The 18,838-nt window shown below is 30.2% G+C and overlaps 1 protein-coding gene across 2 annotated transcripts in view; it reads left to right on the top strand.

Annotated features, from left to right (window-relative positions):
* Positions 1–18,582, top strand: part of LOC119682822 (C-1-tetrahydrofolate synthase, cytoplasmic) — a 23,586-nt gene extending 5,004 nt beyond the window's left edge. For both annotated transcript variants that reach the window (XM_038096336.1, XM_038096337.1), the window contains exons 2-10: positions 9,041–9,118; positions 9,201–9,411; positions 13,488–13,847; positions 13,914–14,025; positions 15,255–15,480; positions 15,539–15,712; positions 16,760–17,911; positions 17,970–18,255; positions 18,310–18,582. In XM_038096336.1, the coding sequence (XP_037952264.1) occupies positions 9,041–9,118; positions 9,201–9,411; positions 13,488–13,847; positions 13,914–14,025; positions 15,255–15,480; positions 15,539–15,712; positions 16,760–17,911; positions 17,970–18,255; positions 18,310–18,552 (2,842 nt within the window). In that variant the 3' untranslated portion in view covers positions 18,553–18,582. The remainder of the gene's footprint in view (positions 1–9,040; positions 9,119–9,200; positions 9,412–13,487; positions 13,848–13,913; positions 14,026–15,254; positions 15,481–15,538; positions 15,713–16,759; positions 17,912–17,969; positions 18,256–18,309) is intronic.
* Positions 18,583–18,838: the final 256 nt, after the last annotated feature.

Below are 18,838 nucleotides of genomic sequence, written 5' to 3'. Positions count from 1 at the left end.
TTGTTTGGACTGCAAGTGCCAGGCTTAGAACTCGTGCCTGTCAAATTAGAAGCGATGACTAATCGTGTTTATCCAAAACAAGCCAAGGCTGCACAAACTTTCAATGCTCAAGTTCCAGGTTTTATTGTCACTTATTTTTATTTAATTAGTGACACCAACCAAAGCACTTGCCGTGCTTTAAATTAGAACGAGCTTATAAACTACAGCTTTATTTTGGAAACACAAGTTCAACGAATTGAAAGTTAACTTTTGGGTTCGCCTATTCTTTATTTTTTCAAAGCTACTCTTTTTGTAGAAACATTTTGTAATGCATATTGTTTTACTTACTATATGTAAAGCGACCATTCTAGTGCTTTTTACAAAGAAGCTATGCTATGTTGTTCTACAAACCCGTTTTCGCGGTTTAGGAAAAGCTGAACAATATTATATTTTAACATATTGTTCTTATTTTTTACAAGTCTAATTTTTGAATAAAGTGTTTGTGTTGCTGTAAAGCTAGACTTTCTTTGTATAATGACAAAGAAGCTTTATTAAAATTTAGAGGGGTTTTTTGAATAGCAAAGAAAGAAATAAAGGACAAACACAAAAATTTATTTTAATTTTATTGAAGTTTGGCTGACCATACAACGCTGTTTCGAGTATTGCCAAGTACTTTTCATCAGTGGTCTTTGGAATAATCGAATTTTTATTTAATTAGTTTATAGTCCGTATATAATTTTGTTTGGACTGCAAGTGCCAGGCTTAGAACTCGTGCCTGTCAAATTAGAAGCGATGACTAATCGTGTTTATCCACAAGAAGCCAAGGCTGCACAAACTTTCAATGCTCAAGTTCCAGGTTTTATTGTCACTTATTTTTATTTAATTAGTGACAACAACCAACAATATGTTAAAATATAATATTGTTCAACTTTTCCTAACCGCGAAAGCGGATTTGTAGAATAACATAGCATAGCTTCTTTGTAAAAAGCACCAGAATGGTCGCTTTACATGTAGTAAGTAAAACAATATGCATTACAAAATGTCTCTACAAAAAGAGTAGCTTTGAAAAGAAATAAAGAAATAGGCAAAACCCAAAAGTTAAACTTTCAATTCGTTGAACTTGTGTTTCCAAAAATAAAGCTGTAGTTTATAAGCTCGTTCTAATTTAAAAAGCACGGCAAGTGCGTTGGTTGTTGTCACTAATTAAATAAAAATAAGTGACAATAAAACCTGGAACTTGAGCATTGAAAGTTTGTGCAGCCTTGGCTTCTTGTGGATAAACACGATTAGTCATCGCTTCTAATTTGACAGGCACGAGTTCTAAGCCTGGCACTTGCAGTCCAAACAAATTGTATACGGACTATAAACTAATTAAATAATATTCGATTATTCCCAAAGACCACTGATGAAGAGTACTTGGCAATACTCGAAACAGCGTTGTGTGGTCAGCCAAACTTCAATAAAATTAAAAATAAATTTTTGTGTTTGTCCTTTATTTCTTTCTTTGTTATTCGAAAACTCTCTAAATTTTAATAAAGCTTCTTTGTCACCATACAAAGAAAGCGTAGCTTTATAGCAACACTAATACTTTATTCAAATATTAGGCTTGTGAAAAGTAAAGAACAATATGTTAAAATATAATATTGTTCAACTTTTCCTAACCGCGAAAGCGGATTTGTAGAATAACATAGCATAGCTTCTTTGTAAAAAGCACCAGAATGGTCGCTTTACATATAGTAAGTAAAACAATATGCATTACAAAATGTCTCTACAAAAAGAGTAGCTTTGAAAAGAAATAAAGAAATAGGCAAAACCCAAAAGTTAAACTTTCAATTCGTTGAACTTGTGTTTCTAAAAATAAAGCTGTAGTTTATAAGCTCGTTCTAATTTAAAAAGCACGGCAAGTGCGTTGGTTGTTGTCACTAATTAAATAAAAATAAGTGACAATAAAACCTGGAACTTGAGCATTGAAAGTTTGTGCAGCCTTGGCTTCTTGTGGATAAACACGATTAGTCATCGCTTCTAATTTGACAGGCACGAGTTCTAAGCCTGGCACTTGCAGTCCAAACAAATTGTATACGGACTATAAACTAATTAAATAAAATTCGATTATTTCCAAAGACCACTGATGAAGAGTACTTGGCAATACTCGAAACAGCGTTGTATGGTCAGCCAAAATTTCAATAAAAATTAAAAATAAATTTTTGTGTTTGTCCTTTATTTCTTTCTTTGTTATTCGAAAACCCTTCTAAAAATTTAATAAAGCTTCTTTGTCCCTATACAAAGTAAGTCTAGCTTAACAGCAACACTAATACTTTATTCAATTATTTATCATTAATATTTATTATTTATAAAAACATAATAATTTATAAAATCAATAAACAGCAGCGAATAGTTAATATTACTATGTTAATAAATAGGTATTCTGAAATAAATAATACTTGACTGGTAATATGTTATCCTCTTAAGACAAATTCAAATTTTCCTTAATTTAATAAAGAAGAATTTAATAATGAAGATGTTTTGATTTGATATTTCTCGTAATTATGGGTAAAGTAAAGTACGTAGCGCAGTAGAGTCGGGCGCATTGATAGATACAAATTTTTGGTAAATTCTAAAGTTTAAAACATCCCTGAATATATTTAATTATAGTTACCATAAAGCCATAAAGTCCGGTATTCTAATGTGTTCTCTGTAAATAAATTTTCACAATAATTTAGTATATTTAGAAAGTAGTGAACTACAACAACAAAAATTCTTCTTTATATTATTTTAATTAATTGCATTTTAAGCTGACCATACAGTTCTTTCCAGTATTGCTAAATACCTACTATTAGTGGTCTTGGAAATAATTGTATTTAATTATTCGTAAATAATTTTTTGAGACTGCAAGTACCATGAATCGAACTCGTGCCCTGCCAAATTTGAAGCTCAGAGACAGCGCTCCTTAATCAACTGACGTACTTGACTTTTATGTTCGCACATTTTTCACGAGTTTTGTTAATTTGTTGGGAAAGTTTTTTTTATTAACAAATTCACTAGCTCTGTTTATATTAGAATAAAATCATGAACTAGGTGTAGAATAATTGAAATATTTAATTTTATTTTATTTTTAATTGTTAAATTTCAATACCCTTCTGTTTGTAGAGGCATTATTTGTTGCATGATTTATATATTCTTTTTTATGTATAGAACCAAATCTAGGAACATAAGAAAGTCATGGTAATGTTATTCCTACTAATTTATTTTTTAATGTTTTGTTTGTTTTTATTGTTTTGGCATCGACAATTTATATATCAAACTGATTACATTCGTTAAACAAAATTAGTTGAAAGAGTTGAACGTTATAACTCAATTAGATCAAGAAAAATGTGTAGATGATTGGGTCAAGTGGTGATATAGTTGTATTTCACTATTTGAGGCTTAATTTAGTAATCACAAAATAAATTTCAATTAACTGATTTTTTTAAATAACTTTTCATAACTGTTCATTGATATATGTTCTTCATTAGAGTAGATTTGGTTTGGTTTAAAGTTTTGAATATGGTATGTATGGTACATTCCGCATAGGGCTCGCCTATGGGTTCGTTTTGCTGCTCTGAGCCAGTTATTATAAGATATAATCCACCCTAGTTGTTTGGTGATTTATATATAAAGAAAATTTTTGTGATGCTTGAATATCTACACCCATGTAGAGCCTTTTAACCAAATAATTTTTTTTTAAAAATCCTGTGAGGGTTCCGAATCGGTTTTTTGGAATATTTCAATAAGTTTTTTTAAGAATTGTTGCGTTGTTTTTTGTGAGTACTAAACGTCTGCTCAATAGTTAAAACCTTGATAATTTTTCCTCATTTCTAGGAATTGTAGCATTGCACTTTACAATATCTAGATTGTATAGATTTCTCATTCTTCGAGCAGAGATCTCGAAGGTCGTCAGCTACAAATGAATGTCTGTGGAACTACCTTAGACTAACTTTTATTAAAATTTTTCTAATTGCTATTATGTTATGTTCTCCACATAGTCGTGATGAATAATTCCGATGGTATATGATGTCTCTAAGATACCTCTGGAATAAAATGTTTCTGTCAAAAGGAACTATATGTAATTTTGAACTTACATTAACATTAATTTATACAACTTAATATAAATGTTGCAATAAGACTAAAAGACAGAAAAGAGAGATATGAGATTATAAATATATATGAGTTAAAGTAAAAGCTGGAAGTCTTTAGTTAATATCCGTATATAGAGTAATTCAAAAATAGGTATTGCATAAATAATATATGCATATTTATAAAACAAAATACTTAGTATGGATATTAAAATGAAATATTTAAAATAAACAAAAGGTGGGACTCTCAACTTATTATTTGTATATTGAATTTAACAAAACTTGATACTGCATAAAAAATGTAGGGGTATGTATAAAACAAAATGTGAAATAATATTTAAAATAATATAATATATATAAATAAAATATATTAAATAATGTGTAATAAATAAGATATATTTTTAATAAATATAATAATAATACTTTTATTTTATTTAAAGTGCCAGATATTTATTAAAGACGTCGAATATAGTACATTTAAAACAAAGAAATTAAAATAAAATATATAAAAACAGTAAAATATAATAAATATAGTTTATATGAGATATAACATAATAATATATATTTAAAGCAAATATTTAGTAAAGCTTAGAAAGTAACAACAATGCCAATTGACTTAATATAGTTCTAGAAATTAAGTTTTATGCAATATTTGTTTGAAAGAGAAAACTTACTAAATTAGAATAATAAATTATAATATAACAGAAAATGCAAACATAATTGAAAATCTAAAAAAATATTGGTTTAGTCAACGACGTGGTGTAGGAATTATGATCTTTTGATGCACAGATTTATTATATTATTAAACTTAATTATTATAAACATTCTAATCAATGTTAATTGGTCCATAAGCTGAAGTAGTGTTCGCCAAAGAGTATGCCGAGTAATTTAGTTTATTAAACTACATTTATAATTTCAATTAGTACTTAAGTCTTTAGACAGAAAAATTAAAACAATTAAAATAAAAGCGATAATTAAATATGAGAAACTATTCTCAACTAATCACACATTCCACACGTTATCCATATTCAACTCTAAAATTCTGTTCGTCTTCGTCGTCTTGACTATTATCGTCTTGATATTTACTACTCGTTGTTTTGATATTTGTTATCTTCTCTTAAACAACGTTAGAATGATATCTGATAAGTCTATTTTGGTTTAAATGCGGTTTAGTTTCAATTGATAAACAAATAATGTTAATAGTGTCTACTCTAAAATATAGTGGTATGAGAAACCATAAAAATTTCCTTCTTTTAAGTTCACAAGTGGCACATTATGACTTATTAATTATTTCCATATTTTTAAATCAACTTTCTCGCTGATTTTACTAGTTAGTCTAAAATTAGTACTCTTTTCAGTTTTTATAATTTAATGCTATTTGGAATAAACACAGGTTGTAAAATATAAAAGAATTACATTGAATTTTACTTGCATGAGTCGTACGCCATTTCAATTTCTTCAGCAATGTCTATAATGGTTTTTTTTCCAGGGTATTATTATTGACGATCAATGTGTCCTGAAAGCGTTTGAACCAATCATATACTCATAGTAGCGAGTATATGATCATTTTTGCAAACAATGACTAAGTTAAAATGGAGTAGTGAGTATTAATTGTTTATGACTGCAAGGTGTTCTGGAATATACACTCATCCAAGTTTAAAGACCTCAGTTTTTTATGTTCTTGCTGTGTGCTTCTAATATCTTCAGCTTACATATTTTTGTCGTTCCAAACTTCTGCATTTTCGAAAAATCGACAATATGAACCCGACAATTACGAGTGTCTAATCTTATAAAGAGACTCTTATAACTATTGTAAAAATATAGGAATAATAATAATCAAAAAATATATTAATATGTACAATTTCAAAAAGTTTAAGTGACTGACTCTTTTGACGTTTAATATTTGCTTTTTTATAGACTGAAGACTTAGAGGAGTTAACGATTTCTTGTGTTTAGTATTTTAAGAATATGAATATATGGTTTCCAACGATAATAGAATAGTTGAGGTTCAATTTTTATGTGAATATTGCTTATAAAAATATTTTCAAACTGTCGTTAGGTTTTGGTGGTTGACAATACTTGATATGAAAAAAATTTCTCCTATATTTCTTAGGTTAAGACGAAAGAAAAGACCTGTATCTACAATGTTTCCAAATAATTAATTTTTTTAACAGATTTTTTAGTGGTATTTCTATGAGATGAATGTCCAAAAAATATATATCGTACTTAATATATTTCCTGTACGTAATAGACAAACACTCAGCTTAGAATCTATATTATACCTCCATGAATAGACATTTAGAAAAAATTACAAATTTGTGGATCGGGAAATAGTACTCAAATTTTATTTGGTTGTGAATTATGTTCTTTTATTGTAAAGCTTCGTTAGACAAGACTGTCTTATATTTAAAGTATTTATTAATTATATTAAACAATTTTTTTTTTAATTTTTTATTAAGTCATATTACGATTTGTGCTTCTATTTCCGGCTATTTAATGTGTTTAAATTTATTGAGAAATGCAGTCAATAAAAATGTTCCATGTAATATATTTTAAATTGTTTGATTGCATATATTGTGGGTACAAATTAAATATATTATCTATAGATTGTAAGTGCATTACTTGTTAGTTGCTAACCTTTATATTTATAATGCCATAAATAGATATAATTGAAGTACTCGTACTATAGGATTAGAAAAATATTTATTGTGTATTGTAGACTATATTCAAGTAATATTTGAAAAAATGTAAATAAAAAATAATTAATTTATATATCATGCTAATATCATTAATAGTTTGTATTATCATATATATATTATTATTATTACATATAGTTTATATTAACATACATAGTTTATTATCATTATTATTCTTATTCTTATTTTATATATAGTTTATAGTTTATTATTATCAGAATGTATTATTTAAATAGAATATAGAAGTTTCGGTTGTGGATAAAATAAAAGGCAATCAAGTTATATGAAACTTCTTTGTTATATTATTATATATAAATATTTTTTAAGCAAGAAGTAATATCAAGCGAATTCAATTAAGTTTCTGCATATAGAGACATCTTGGATAATTGTCGGGTATGTCGCTTTCTAAAATTCATGCTTGGACTATGTATATCCCTGGCTATGACTTAGCTAACCATTGAACGAAAATATCTAGCGATAGCTAACAATGCTTATATACCATAAATGAAGATGAAGTCACTTTATGACCCACTTAGTCAATTTTAGACTAGAAGCGTACAAGTCAGTTACTTCAAACAAAAGTGTGCAAGACTATAGCATGAGTGCGTGTTCATCAATCTCATTTTTCTATAATTTAAGAGTTTCTAATTTTAATAAATTTAAGAACTAAATACTTTATTGTTTTAAAAGTTTATTAAACATAAGCTTTAAATTAATTTGTGAATTTATAATGAGAGAAAAATACCAATTTTTAAAATAATCTACCCGGCTTTAATATTGACTTTGTCCACACTATTTTCTGAAATAAAATTTTGAGATGATCACCATGCATCTATTAATCTTTGTTTCAGAATACTGAAAATTAAAGCATAAGATTTCTATTTATAAATTTGGTGATTTAATTAGTGTAGACTTGGAACGTATATTTCAAAACAACACGTTCTCGGGTATTGCTCTGATTCAGAGCTTCTCTTTATCTGCGCAGCAAACTCCGTTAGTATTTTCTCAACTTGAACACTTCACCTCAGATAAAGTGTATCTCAATGTCTTCTTTCTGTAACTGCCTTTTCAAATTCCTTCATCGCTGGTGCATCATCATCCATTCTCACGAAATAACGAAGCTAGCAAAGCCGGTGCTAGTTTGGTTATGCTATATATAGCAGAGCTATATCAATGCCTTTATAAGACTCGTATAGCTTGTGGTTCATTCGGTACGGTAGTCGTTGCAAATTCGAAGAGGAATAGTGATCTTTTGCAAAACTTTTCTCTCGAAAACTCCCAGTGCTTCATTATTTTGTTATAGCGTAGTAAGGTATACAGAAACTCATTTAAGGGGTGGACTAATTTAAGTTTTATGTAAAAAAATTTGATTAAAATAAATGAATTATATCCAATATAAATTAACTTAAAATATTTTAGTAGGATTTAAACCAAAAACCTTCCTGACATGCACCAATGGTCTGTGGTCCATAGCATTTAAGAAGAAAGAGCAACCTTGTTTATTGACAGTCTTTGAACTCACAGATTATGTCAATTAATTTAATATAAATTTATTATAATTAAATATAGTCTTGAAAAGCAAAAAAATACATATTAAATATTATCTTAATAGCTTTTTAATTAATATTCTTTAATACTTTAATGTACTACTGAATGTAAATAAATATTTATAGTACTCAGTTAATAAATTTCAATCAGAAGAAGATAGTCCATAGCACACACACGTCCCATAATACATAAATTCATATTTAATGCGCTAATGTTAATTTCAATTTCTAAATTATACTGATTTTTTGTGAAATAAATATTCTAATCACCCCACTGTCTATAAAATAGTTTATCTAAGAATAAATTCTTGGCCTTAACTGTGTACGTACATACGCTGTACTTATGGATTCATTAGCTGACTATTGATAATGGCCAAAATTCATAACCGTTCATAATCAGTAATTGCCAAAGTAAGTTCACTACGCATATATTTACTGTAATGAATTCCTCAAATAGAGCTCTCTGACCCTCTCAGTTAAATGATAATCTATTATGTTATTCGAAATTGATTAACAGCGAAAATAAACATGGCAAGATAGAAGATTTTTCGCAAATAAACGTATCAGTCTCGTTTAGTTCAATTGCATTTGACTTGCGATCGCAAGACGTGACGGTTCAAATTGTCGAAGTTTTTCTTCGCTTACTATAACTTCTTGAGTTGTTGCTGTTTTAATACAACAAAAACAAACATTTAATTATTTTTAGTGAAGCCATTGTAGCGCCAACAAAAAGTAAAATGTCTGTTAGTGGAGCCGCAATTATCTCGGGCACTGCCGTTGCAAAGTGAGTGTTTAAAATCCGAAAGAAATTTTCTTGGGAGTGTTCTATTAAATAATAATAATAATAAAACTCTATTTTCTAATAGAGGAATTCGTGAATCTCTTACGCAAGAAGTACAAGAATTGAAGCAACAAATTGCCGATTTTGCACCCGGACTACGCATTGTGCAAGTCGGTGGACGCGAGGACTCCAATGTCTATATTCGCATGAAAATCAAGGCTGCCACCGAAATTGGCATAGACGCTGAGCTTGTTAAATTACCACGGACGATAACTGAAATTGAGTTACTGGAAAAAGTAAGTGCTTATCTATATTTTTTTGCAAATTACATAATATTTGTATTTAAAAGCTTTTTTTCTATAAAAAATACTTTTTCATATCAGATTTAAGTGGGGATGCGTAGAATAAAATGTTTTACTTTCACTTATATTATGTGGAACTAGTGCTTTAAATTTAATAATTCATTCTTTGTATAATTTAAATTTTTTTCCAAATGTATAAAAATAATTCCTTCAATTACGCCGAATAAATATAGGTTCTCTACAATATATATAGGTTCTCTACAATGGTAATGGGTTTCGCAAAAGTTTTTAAACGTTGGTAGCGCTGTGGAATTCTAAAGGTGTTAATTAAAAATTACTCCAAAAAATCTTCGTTTAATATAAATTTTTCACTGACTATATAAAGATAATTCCTTTGAATTATATATATATATTGCAAAAGTTTCAACTTTGGTTGCTTATTGGGCTTTTAAAGATTTTAGATAAAATTATTTCAAAAAATGTAAGATCTTTCACTTAGGAGAGATTTAAAGTAGTTTCTTCCTAATTTCTCCATTTAACACTTCGTTCAATAATGTGTGTGACTAACTAATTAATACACATTTTTTGCCAAAATTCGTTTTTATCATCAACATAGTCCCCTTTTAGGGAGATACAATCATTCCAACGCTTTTGCAATCTTTCGATACCGCCTTTGTAAAACGATTTTTCTTTGCCTTCAAAATAGGCGTTAGTTTCTGCGATTACTTCATCATTTGAGCTAAATCTCTTACCACGGAGCATCTTTTTGAGGTCTGCGAAGAGCCAGTAGTCGCTGGGGGCCAGATCTGGAGAATACGGTGGGTGCGGCAGCAATTCGTACCTCAATTCGTTCAATTTTGCCATCGTTTTCATCGACTTGTGATACGGTGCATTGTCTTGGTGGAACAAAACTGTTTTCTTCGCCATAAGAGGCCGTTTCTTTGCGATTTCGTCTTTCAAACGCTCCAATAATGCTATATAATAGTCGCTGTTGATGGTCTTCCCCTTCTGGAGATAGTCGATGAATATTATTCCATGCGCATCCCACCCAAAATACAGACGCCATAACCTTGCCAGCCAACTGCTGCGTCTTTGGTCGTTTTGGGCGGCTTTCACCGGCTGCATGCCACTCAGCAGACTGCCGATCTCGGGTAGGACCCAAGACGAAAGGCGTGTTATGTGTTACATTTTTTTCCTTCTTTTGCTATTGTGGTCATGTTCAGATCACGGTTAAGTGTTTCATTACTAGTATACCAAAGTGGCGTTTGTTATCATATGAAGAACTTTTGGCTGTAAAGTTGAACTTTTGCAATGTTAGATTTGGTAGCTGAGCCCCATAATTGAATATCATGAAGTCATATAGAATTGCTTTATAAAGAAGAAGTATGTTGTTGAGGAAGAGTTTGAAATATCTGTCTATGAGCCGGTATATTTTAGTGAGCTGGCGACCAAGTTGTTTTCTTTAGATAATGATATATTTCTTCCACCTTAGTAAGTCATCTAAAGGATGGCTAATACATTTATTGCTGTCATCTGAGGTTAGTTGCTTTTTGTTTAGCAAGATAGTTAGACGTCACCTTTATGTGCCGTGAAAATTAATTGTACCGAATTTTCTACATTTACTTGTATCTAGAACTGATTATTAAAAATGTATAAAATTTTAGCTAAATTATGGCATTGGAAATTTTTTAAATATTGATGCCTTTTTGTTCTTAAGCACAACAGAGATATACTATATGTATGTTTGGGGTGCATTGTTTTTTTATTATTTCGAAACAAGTTAATATCAGCGAACTCCATCTTAAGTATATGGATCTATATACTATATTTAATATGTGCATAATTCTATATTGATATTAACAATAAAACAAATAGTATCCATTGATATTGTCATCTGGGATTTGACATAGTTTTTTCAATGTTCTTCAAATTCTCTTTAGTTTCTTAATGTCATAATAAAGAATTAACATAGATTTTCAGATTATTTAGTAGTCTGTTTTTTATTACCGTATACATATATTTGTTTTTCAATCATTAGCGTGGGATCACTATTACTATTCTATCCGCTTAATATTTAAGACTCTATTCTACTTTGTTTAAGCAACAATTGAAGTGATGAGCGGCAATTGATAGTCAAGGCTGGCTCCCGGTAGCTTCAAGGAACTTTAGAACAGTAATTTAAAATAATTTAAATACAATATCACGTTCGTTCAAAAAAGATTTTGCTGTCATATGCAATTAATCATCAATATTGTATTATAATATTTAAATAAGTTCGGTATAATAAACGTTATAACAAAACTGTTGAACTATATACCTATATACGATACTCAAAAGAGATTGCAACCATACTCGTATATACTTGCGGTTATCATCATGCTGATTTTCATAATAGTTAATCTGTTTTCTTCTAAGCAAGTTAGAGATATCAAAAACATAAGACGCTTGAGTAATGAACTAGTAGATAATAACTCTGCATGGTACGTAGGTGTCTAATATCTTATCAAAAGACTCAAATATTTGTTATTTTATGAGATATGTAAATCACAAGCTAATCATAACCATAATCATAATCATAACGATTAAAAGTAACCGCTTTTAAACTAGTTTTTTCTTAAAGTTAGATTTACGTGCAATAACCTTTTTTTGTACGTATAAAAAGCAGTCTTTTTCAATCCAAAACGTACTCCCAAATGGAAAAATACCTTACGTGTTTAACAGGAATGGGTAATATATTCAATGCTTATTGTAAGCATCAGTATCAATATTACCCGAAAAAATAATATTGCTAAAGACGAACTACAATATTTTACGGACTGGTGATGCTAACAGTTTGGACCAGCAGTGACAGTTGAGAAACGCTGGTGTACAATATCTTTATACAAATACTTGTATTAAATTCTTAAACAATTCTAACAAGGAACATTATAATATATAACTCCTCTGGATTTCAATTTAACTCCATAAATTCCTTCCTATAAATTAGCAGTTCGATTTCTTTTCGCCTTCTACATCTGTTGCGTGAGCGTCTGGGTCTTCGGCTCTACCTTAAGGGTTATATTTAAGAATTTTGAAGTGATATCTTTTGCTATGTCAATGTTTCTCCAGGAATTTGCTTTGTTCTGAATAATAACATAGTATACGACACATTGTTTTAGAGATTGCGGTTGACTATCTTAAAGAATTTAAGCGCTATTGGTACTTATAATTCAGTTCTCACTGTCCAAAAGACGTGAGGCTTTGAAATTAGTGTTAAATAATATAATTTTTAAGCTAAGCTAGGTGTGTCCATATTTTTAAAGGGTTCCAAAAGCTTGCCCAATTTTAGTAATTTTGTTCTGTTGGCTTTAGTCGCCATTTGATGTATGAGGTGTCTAGACCTCCTTGATGCTGGATTTTAAGTTCGAAATTCGAAAAACTAGTGCTATTTAATCACTATCCGGTTTTTCTGAAAAGAGAAATATTAGAGGATTTCCATAATTTTTAGGAGTTCCAGAGTTTGTTTAAATATATTTTATATGTATGGCTGCCTAACATTGTTGTTTGATATATAGGTAGGTAATTATCGACATTCTGAATGCTTAAGCTTCCTAGTTCAAAGTTTGTAATGATTTGATATTGGTGATATTGAATGTTAGACTGGCAGCCTCTGTGTTGATTTTAATTTTTCTTAGAGAATCTATTATCTGCAAAATCTAGAGCGCTAAGCCTGCTTTCTAGCCCGAGTGTTATACCCTGCCATTACTTTTTAGCATTTAATCTGAAACAAAGTGAAACGGTTTAATGATCCTTATAAAGTGCTATCGATTTGTCTAGAATTTATATTATTATAGGAAATGTAATATTATTTATTAAAATAAAATTATTTTATAATATAGTGTTGTCACAGGGTATAATTGGTCACAGACCAAGTAGCCTGTGATAACACTATATTGGTCATGATATGTTTGTCATTTAGTTTGGTCATGACTAAGCAATTGGTCAACACTAATTGTTTGGCCATAAAATAATAAAAAAAATTATTTTATTTATTCTTTTTCACATATAATACATAAACATTTATTTGTTAGATAAGCCAATTGAATAATGATCCTATGGTGCATGGAATTATCGTACAAATGCCACTTGACTGTGATACCAAAATTGATTCACATAAAATTACTGACGCGGTTTGTCCCAAAAAGGATGTGGATGGCTTACATACCATAAATGAAGGTCGTGCAGCAATTGGTGATTTAAAAGGATTCCTACCCTGCACACCATGGGGTTGTATTGAATTGATAAAAAGTTCGGGTGTACAAATTCAAGGTGCCAATGCAGTAGTATTGGGTCGCAGTAAGATTGTCGGGACACCAGTGTCGGAGCTACTTAAATGGGAGCATGCCACTGTAACTGTTTGTCATTCAAAAACCAAGAACTTAAACCAGATAGTGAGTATAAAAATATACTGATTCGTTTATTTATTGAATAATTATTGAATTATTTTATTTGTTTAGTGTCGATCTGCTGATATTTTGGTGGCAGGTATTGGTGTACCTGAGATGATAAAAGGCAGTTGGATTAAGCCTGGTGCTGTTGTCATTGATTGTGGCATCAATGTTATACCAGGTACATACATACATATATAGTTGAATCTTAAATCTAATTTAAAAAAAATAATAGGAAGTAATACTACTGTCTGCATAAAATAAATATGATAAGTGTCGTATGTTCATATATGTTTTATCAGTTGTTATTATGTATTGTGTACACATTTTTAAAATTGACCTACGGTTGATAAGAAAGATCAGTTTAATCTTGAAAGAGATGCTTTTAACAAACAATATATGAACTGACTCAATATATGGATTGAGTACATTTTTGATGTTTAATCAATACAAAAGTGATTGTATCTGATAGTAGGAATGCTCGAGAGAAGAGAGCTGGTCTGTTTCAGTAATGTGATTTCCAAACCTAATTATGACCAATAAGAAGGTGTTTAGTTTGTGTAGAAACTGTAAAAAGTGAAGTGATTTGTATCAGTTTTTCTATTTTTTTATTATTATTGGTAAACGTTTGACTCATACTACAATAAACAATTAATTATGTTTTGCTTATAAGTTTTGTGTTTTTAATTATTAAATCAAATATTATAAATATTAGTGCAGTGAAGGAATAAATTTAAATAATATACATATATTAAATCTAGCAATTTAATTATTTATTTTAATAAACGAATTCGCTAATAAGAATTGTATACTTAAGTATAAAATTCCTAATACCTACTAATGTCGAGATGAAAAAATTATGATAAAAATTATATATATTCAACTTTATATGTGTATATGCATATATACGTAATATTTCTGAATATTGACACTTTTTGAATGAAGACAAAAATAAATTGAACACAACTCAAGCGTGCAAGCTGCAGTCGTAGAGATGTTTACTCACTGGCATTGTCCCCCAAAATAGCCAAAGGTCTATATCAATGATATGTAAACAAATACTGCATCCGTCTCTTCTCTCAACCAGGATGCAGTGACTACACTACCGTTCTGCAAGCATAAATAAGAACACAAGCATTCAACATTTCTTTATTAGTTCAGTTGAGAAGTTCCATTCTATTCGACAATATTGATTTAAATAATATTAAAAATTATATATTAAAATATTAGACATAGCAAAATGTGTCTAAAATAAGAGTTTGTTCAAATAAATATATCTCTATATTTATGAATATACGTATAAGGGCTATATAAATGTATTGGCTGAGAGTAATAAATAATAAATAAATTTAACTGTGTTTAATTAGAGTGTTGCATTAATTTAATATATAATAAATTTTTATTATTTAGATTCTACTAAAGAAAGTGGAACACGCCTTGTTGGTGACGTTGATTTCGAAGAGGCTAGAAAGGTAGCTTCGTTCATTACACCAGTTCCCGGTGGTGTTGGACCTATGACAGTAGCTATGCTAATGAAAAACACTGTGCGCTCAGCAGTTTTAGCTGCAAATTCCCTTTTGCGTAAACAATGGGACTTGGTTCCACTAACTCTAAATAAAGTGATACCAGTGCCGAGGTAAGTTTTAACTCAATTTTATAAAGATATTTAAAATTAATATATTGTTTGAATTTAGTGATATTGTGATTGCTAGATCACAAACACCAAAGAATATCTCTATATTAGCTGAAGAAATTGGATTGATGGGCAAAGAAGTTTCCCTTTATGGTGACAAAAAGGCTAAAATTGCATTAAGTGTTATTGAGCGTTTGAAAAACCGCGGTAATGGACATTATGTTGTTGTAGCTGGGTAAGTTCAACACACTTAAAAAAAATGTTTCAGTAGATATGAAATTCATACAGGTATTAGATGACTTCTTGTTAATACAATTATAAATATGTATATCTATATATATACAAAACATATCTCTTTAACTTTATTTGATTCAGAAAATAATTTATTATGAGTATTGCTTAATATCAGGCAGTCCTTGTATATTCTTTAGTGTCGGTCAATTTAATTGATTAAAATAGTAGTTAGTTTTAGTTTCGTTTGTAAAACTTTTTTGAAAGTTTCTCATTAAAAGTGTTAATTACCCTTTAGTTTTCTAAGTATATATCCATTTCTTATCTATACTTATAAATCAAGACATAAACGTTGTAAACTACACTGATATATTTGCAAGTACTTTTGGAAGTTATTCTTAGGTTCTTAGAACCAAGTGATGATCAAGTGTTGGTCACCACTCTCCATGGGATTTTACAAGCAGATCCCAACGGGTTACAACTATAACAACATTACAAGGATCTGTTATAATTCTTTCTACCCATCCTGCTGACAACTTTTTTTTTTGTAAATGCTCTTTTACAATGTTATTATTAAATATACTTCAAATTTTTGCTATATCAGAGATCTCAGAATCTTCCGCATAGATGCATTAACTTAACTCCAATTTTCTCGTTTCCAACTACTGTGTTAAATCGTGCTTCGACATGTTAACCTATAGTACCTAGAAATATCAAAAATGAAATTGACCGAATGCATTCCTGTAATACTGTTTACAACTGTGCTACAATTGCTGGGCTCTGTATTCCATATAATTAGACTTTAATAAGAGTCGCTGGGTAATATAGTTTAATCGTACATTGAGCAATAAGTTGCTACTAAAATATAAGAAATTCCCTTATCGAAAAAGAAATCTTGTTTTAAACCAATATTTTAATGTTTAATTATCAGAAAAATATTACAAAAATATTTTAGAACCCAATTAGCGCACTTTTCATTAACTCATCAAACAGTCATCCTAATCAATGATTTTGATTATTTTTAATTAATTATTTTGACCTGTTTTCACAGTATAACTCCAACACCACTAGGCGAAGGCAAAAGTACTACTCTAATTGGTCTGGTACAAGCTCTAGGTGTACATAGAAACAGAAATTCAATAGCTTGTCTGCGTCAACCCTCTCAAGGTCCTACATTCGGTATTAAAGGCGGTGCTGCTGGCGGTGGTTATGCACAAGTTATACCAATGGAAGATTTTAATTTGCATATGACCGGTGATATACATGCTGTTTCAGCTGCAAATAATTTACTTGCCGCACAATTGGACACACGTATTTTCCATGAGAATACCCAGAAGGATCAAGCACTCTTCGATCGTTTGGTACCACGTATTAAGGGTGTACGTAAATTTTCCAAAATACAATTACGACGTCTGCAACGTTTGGGCATAAATAAGGATGATCCAGAGTCACTAACAACAGAAGAGAAGAGTAAATTTGCACGTCTAGACATTGACATCGACACTATTATGTGGGAACGTGTTGTAGATATAAACGATCGCTATTTGCGTCAAGTAACTATTGGAGAATCACCAACAGAGAAGAAGTTCACACGTACCACATCATTCGCTATTTCGGTGGCAAGTGAAATTATGGCCGTTTTAGCGCTTTCACGTTGTCTGGCTGATATGAAAGAACGTCTTGGTAATATGGTTGTAGCTTTTAATAAGTCTGGTGAGCCCATTACTGCCGATGATTTGGGTGTTACTGGTGCTTTAACAGTATTACTGAAGGATGCACTTGAACCAACACTTATGCAAACATTAGAAGGCACACCAGTGCTCGTGCATGCTGGTCCTTTTGCTAACATTGCACATGGTTGCTCTTCAATTGTAGCTGATGAGATAGCTTTGAAGTTAGTTGGAGATCAGGGTTTTGTTTGTACTGAGGCTGGTTTCGGTTCCGATATTGGCATGGAGAAATTCTGCAATATTAAATGCCGTTCATCAGGTCGCAAGCCAAATGCTATTGTATTGGTTGCAACAGTGAGAGCTTTGAAAATGCATGGTGGTGGCGCACCAGTGACAGCTGGAGCACCACTCAACAAACAGTACACTGAGGAAAATTTGACACTACTTGAGCAGGGTTTACCTAATTTATTGCAGCACATTTCTAATGGAAAGAAATTTGGTTTACCAGTTGTTTTAGCACTTAATCGTCATAGGTAAATTTGGAAACTAAAATCTTTTATTAGTAAATTTAATTTAAATATTTTATTTTAGTAATGATACTGAAGCAGAACATAAGCTGGTTTTGGATGCTGCATTGAAAGCTGGCGCATTTGCTGCTGTCACTTGCTCCCATTGGAGTGAAGGTGGCGCTGGTGCAGCTGAATTGGCCGATGCTGTCATTAAAGCTTGTGAGAATTCTAAGAATTTCAAATTGCTCTACTCGAATGATATCTCTTTAGAAGACAAAATGAATACCATAGCACAGAATATGTATGGTGCTAAAAAAGTGGAACTCACTGAAAAAGCCGCAGCTGCTGTGAAGAAACTGACAGAAGCAGTAAGCATTGTTATTGTTGTTATATTAAATTTTTCTAATACTTTTTTTAAATAGGGTTTTGGTAATTTACCAATTTGTATGTCAAAAACATCTGCTTCTTTGACTGGTGACGCATCTATAAAAGGAGCTCCAAAAGATTTTACTTTGAGTGTGGAAAATGTTTATGTTTCCGCTGGTGCTGGCTTTGTAGTAGCTATGTGTGGAGAAATTTCTAAAATGCCTGGTCTACCAACACGTCCATGCATATATGATATTGATCTCAATACTGAAACTGGCGAGATTGAAGGATTATTTTAAAATCTACAAATAAGGACAAAATGTCAAAAAGTCAATTAAAAAAACGAAAAAAATAATTTTTAAAGTGTCCTCGGGGTTATACATTCTAAAGTTTTAAAAGAAAGGGATTTATATTTTTGAATTAAACTTATTATTTCAGCAAATAAATTAAATGATTACATGACACTTCAGATTCAATTCTATTAAAAAAAATTTATTAAAAATAATTTTAAATACTTTTTATAAAAACTTCAAAATATTGTTTGTTGACGTACAAAGTAAATATTTGTTGTAATATATTTTTTTG

This window comes from Teleopsis dalmanni, chromosome 2 (assembly GCF_002237135.1).
Source record: "Teleopsis dalmanni isolate 2A chromosome 2, ASM223713v2, whole genome shotgun sequence".
In the NCBI taxonomy this organism is placed as follows: Eukaryota; Metazoa; Arthropoda; class Insecta; order Diptera; family Diopsidae; genus Teleopsis; species Teleopsis dalmanni.
The sequence above is the reverse complement of the archived record's forward strand: the minus strand, read 5'-3'. Positions and strand labels throughout refer to the sequence as shown.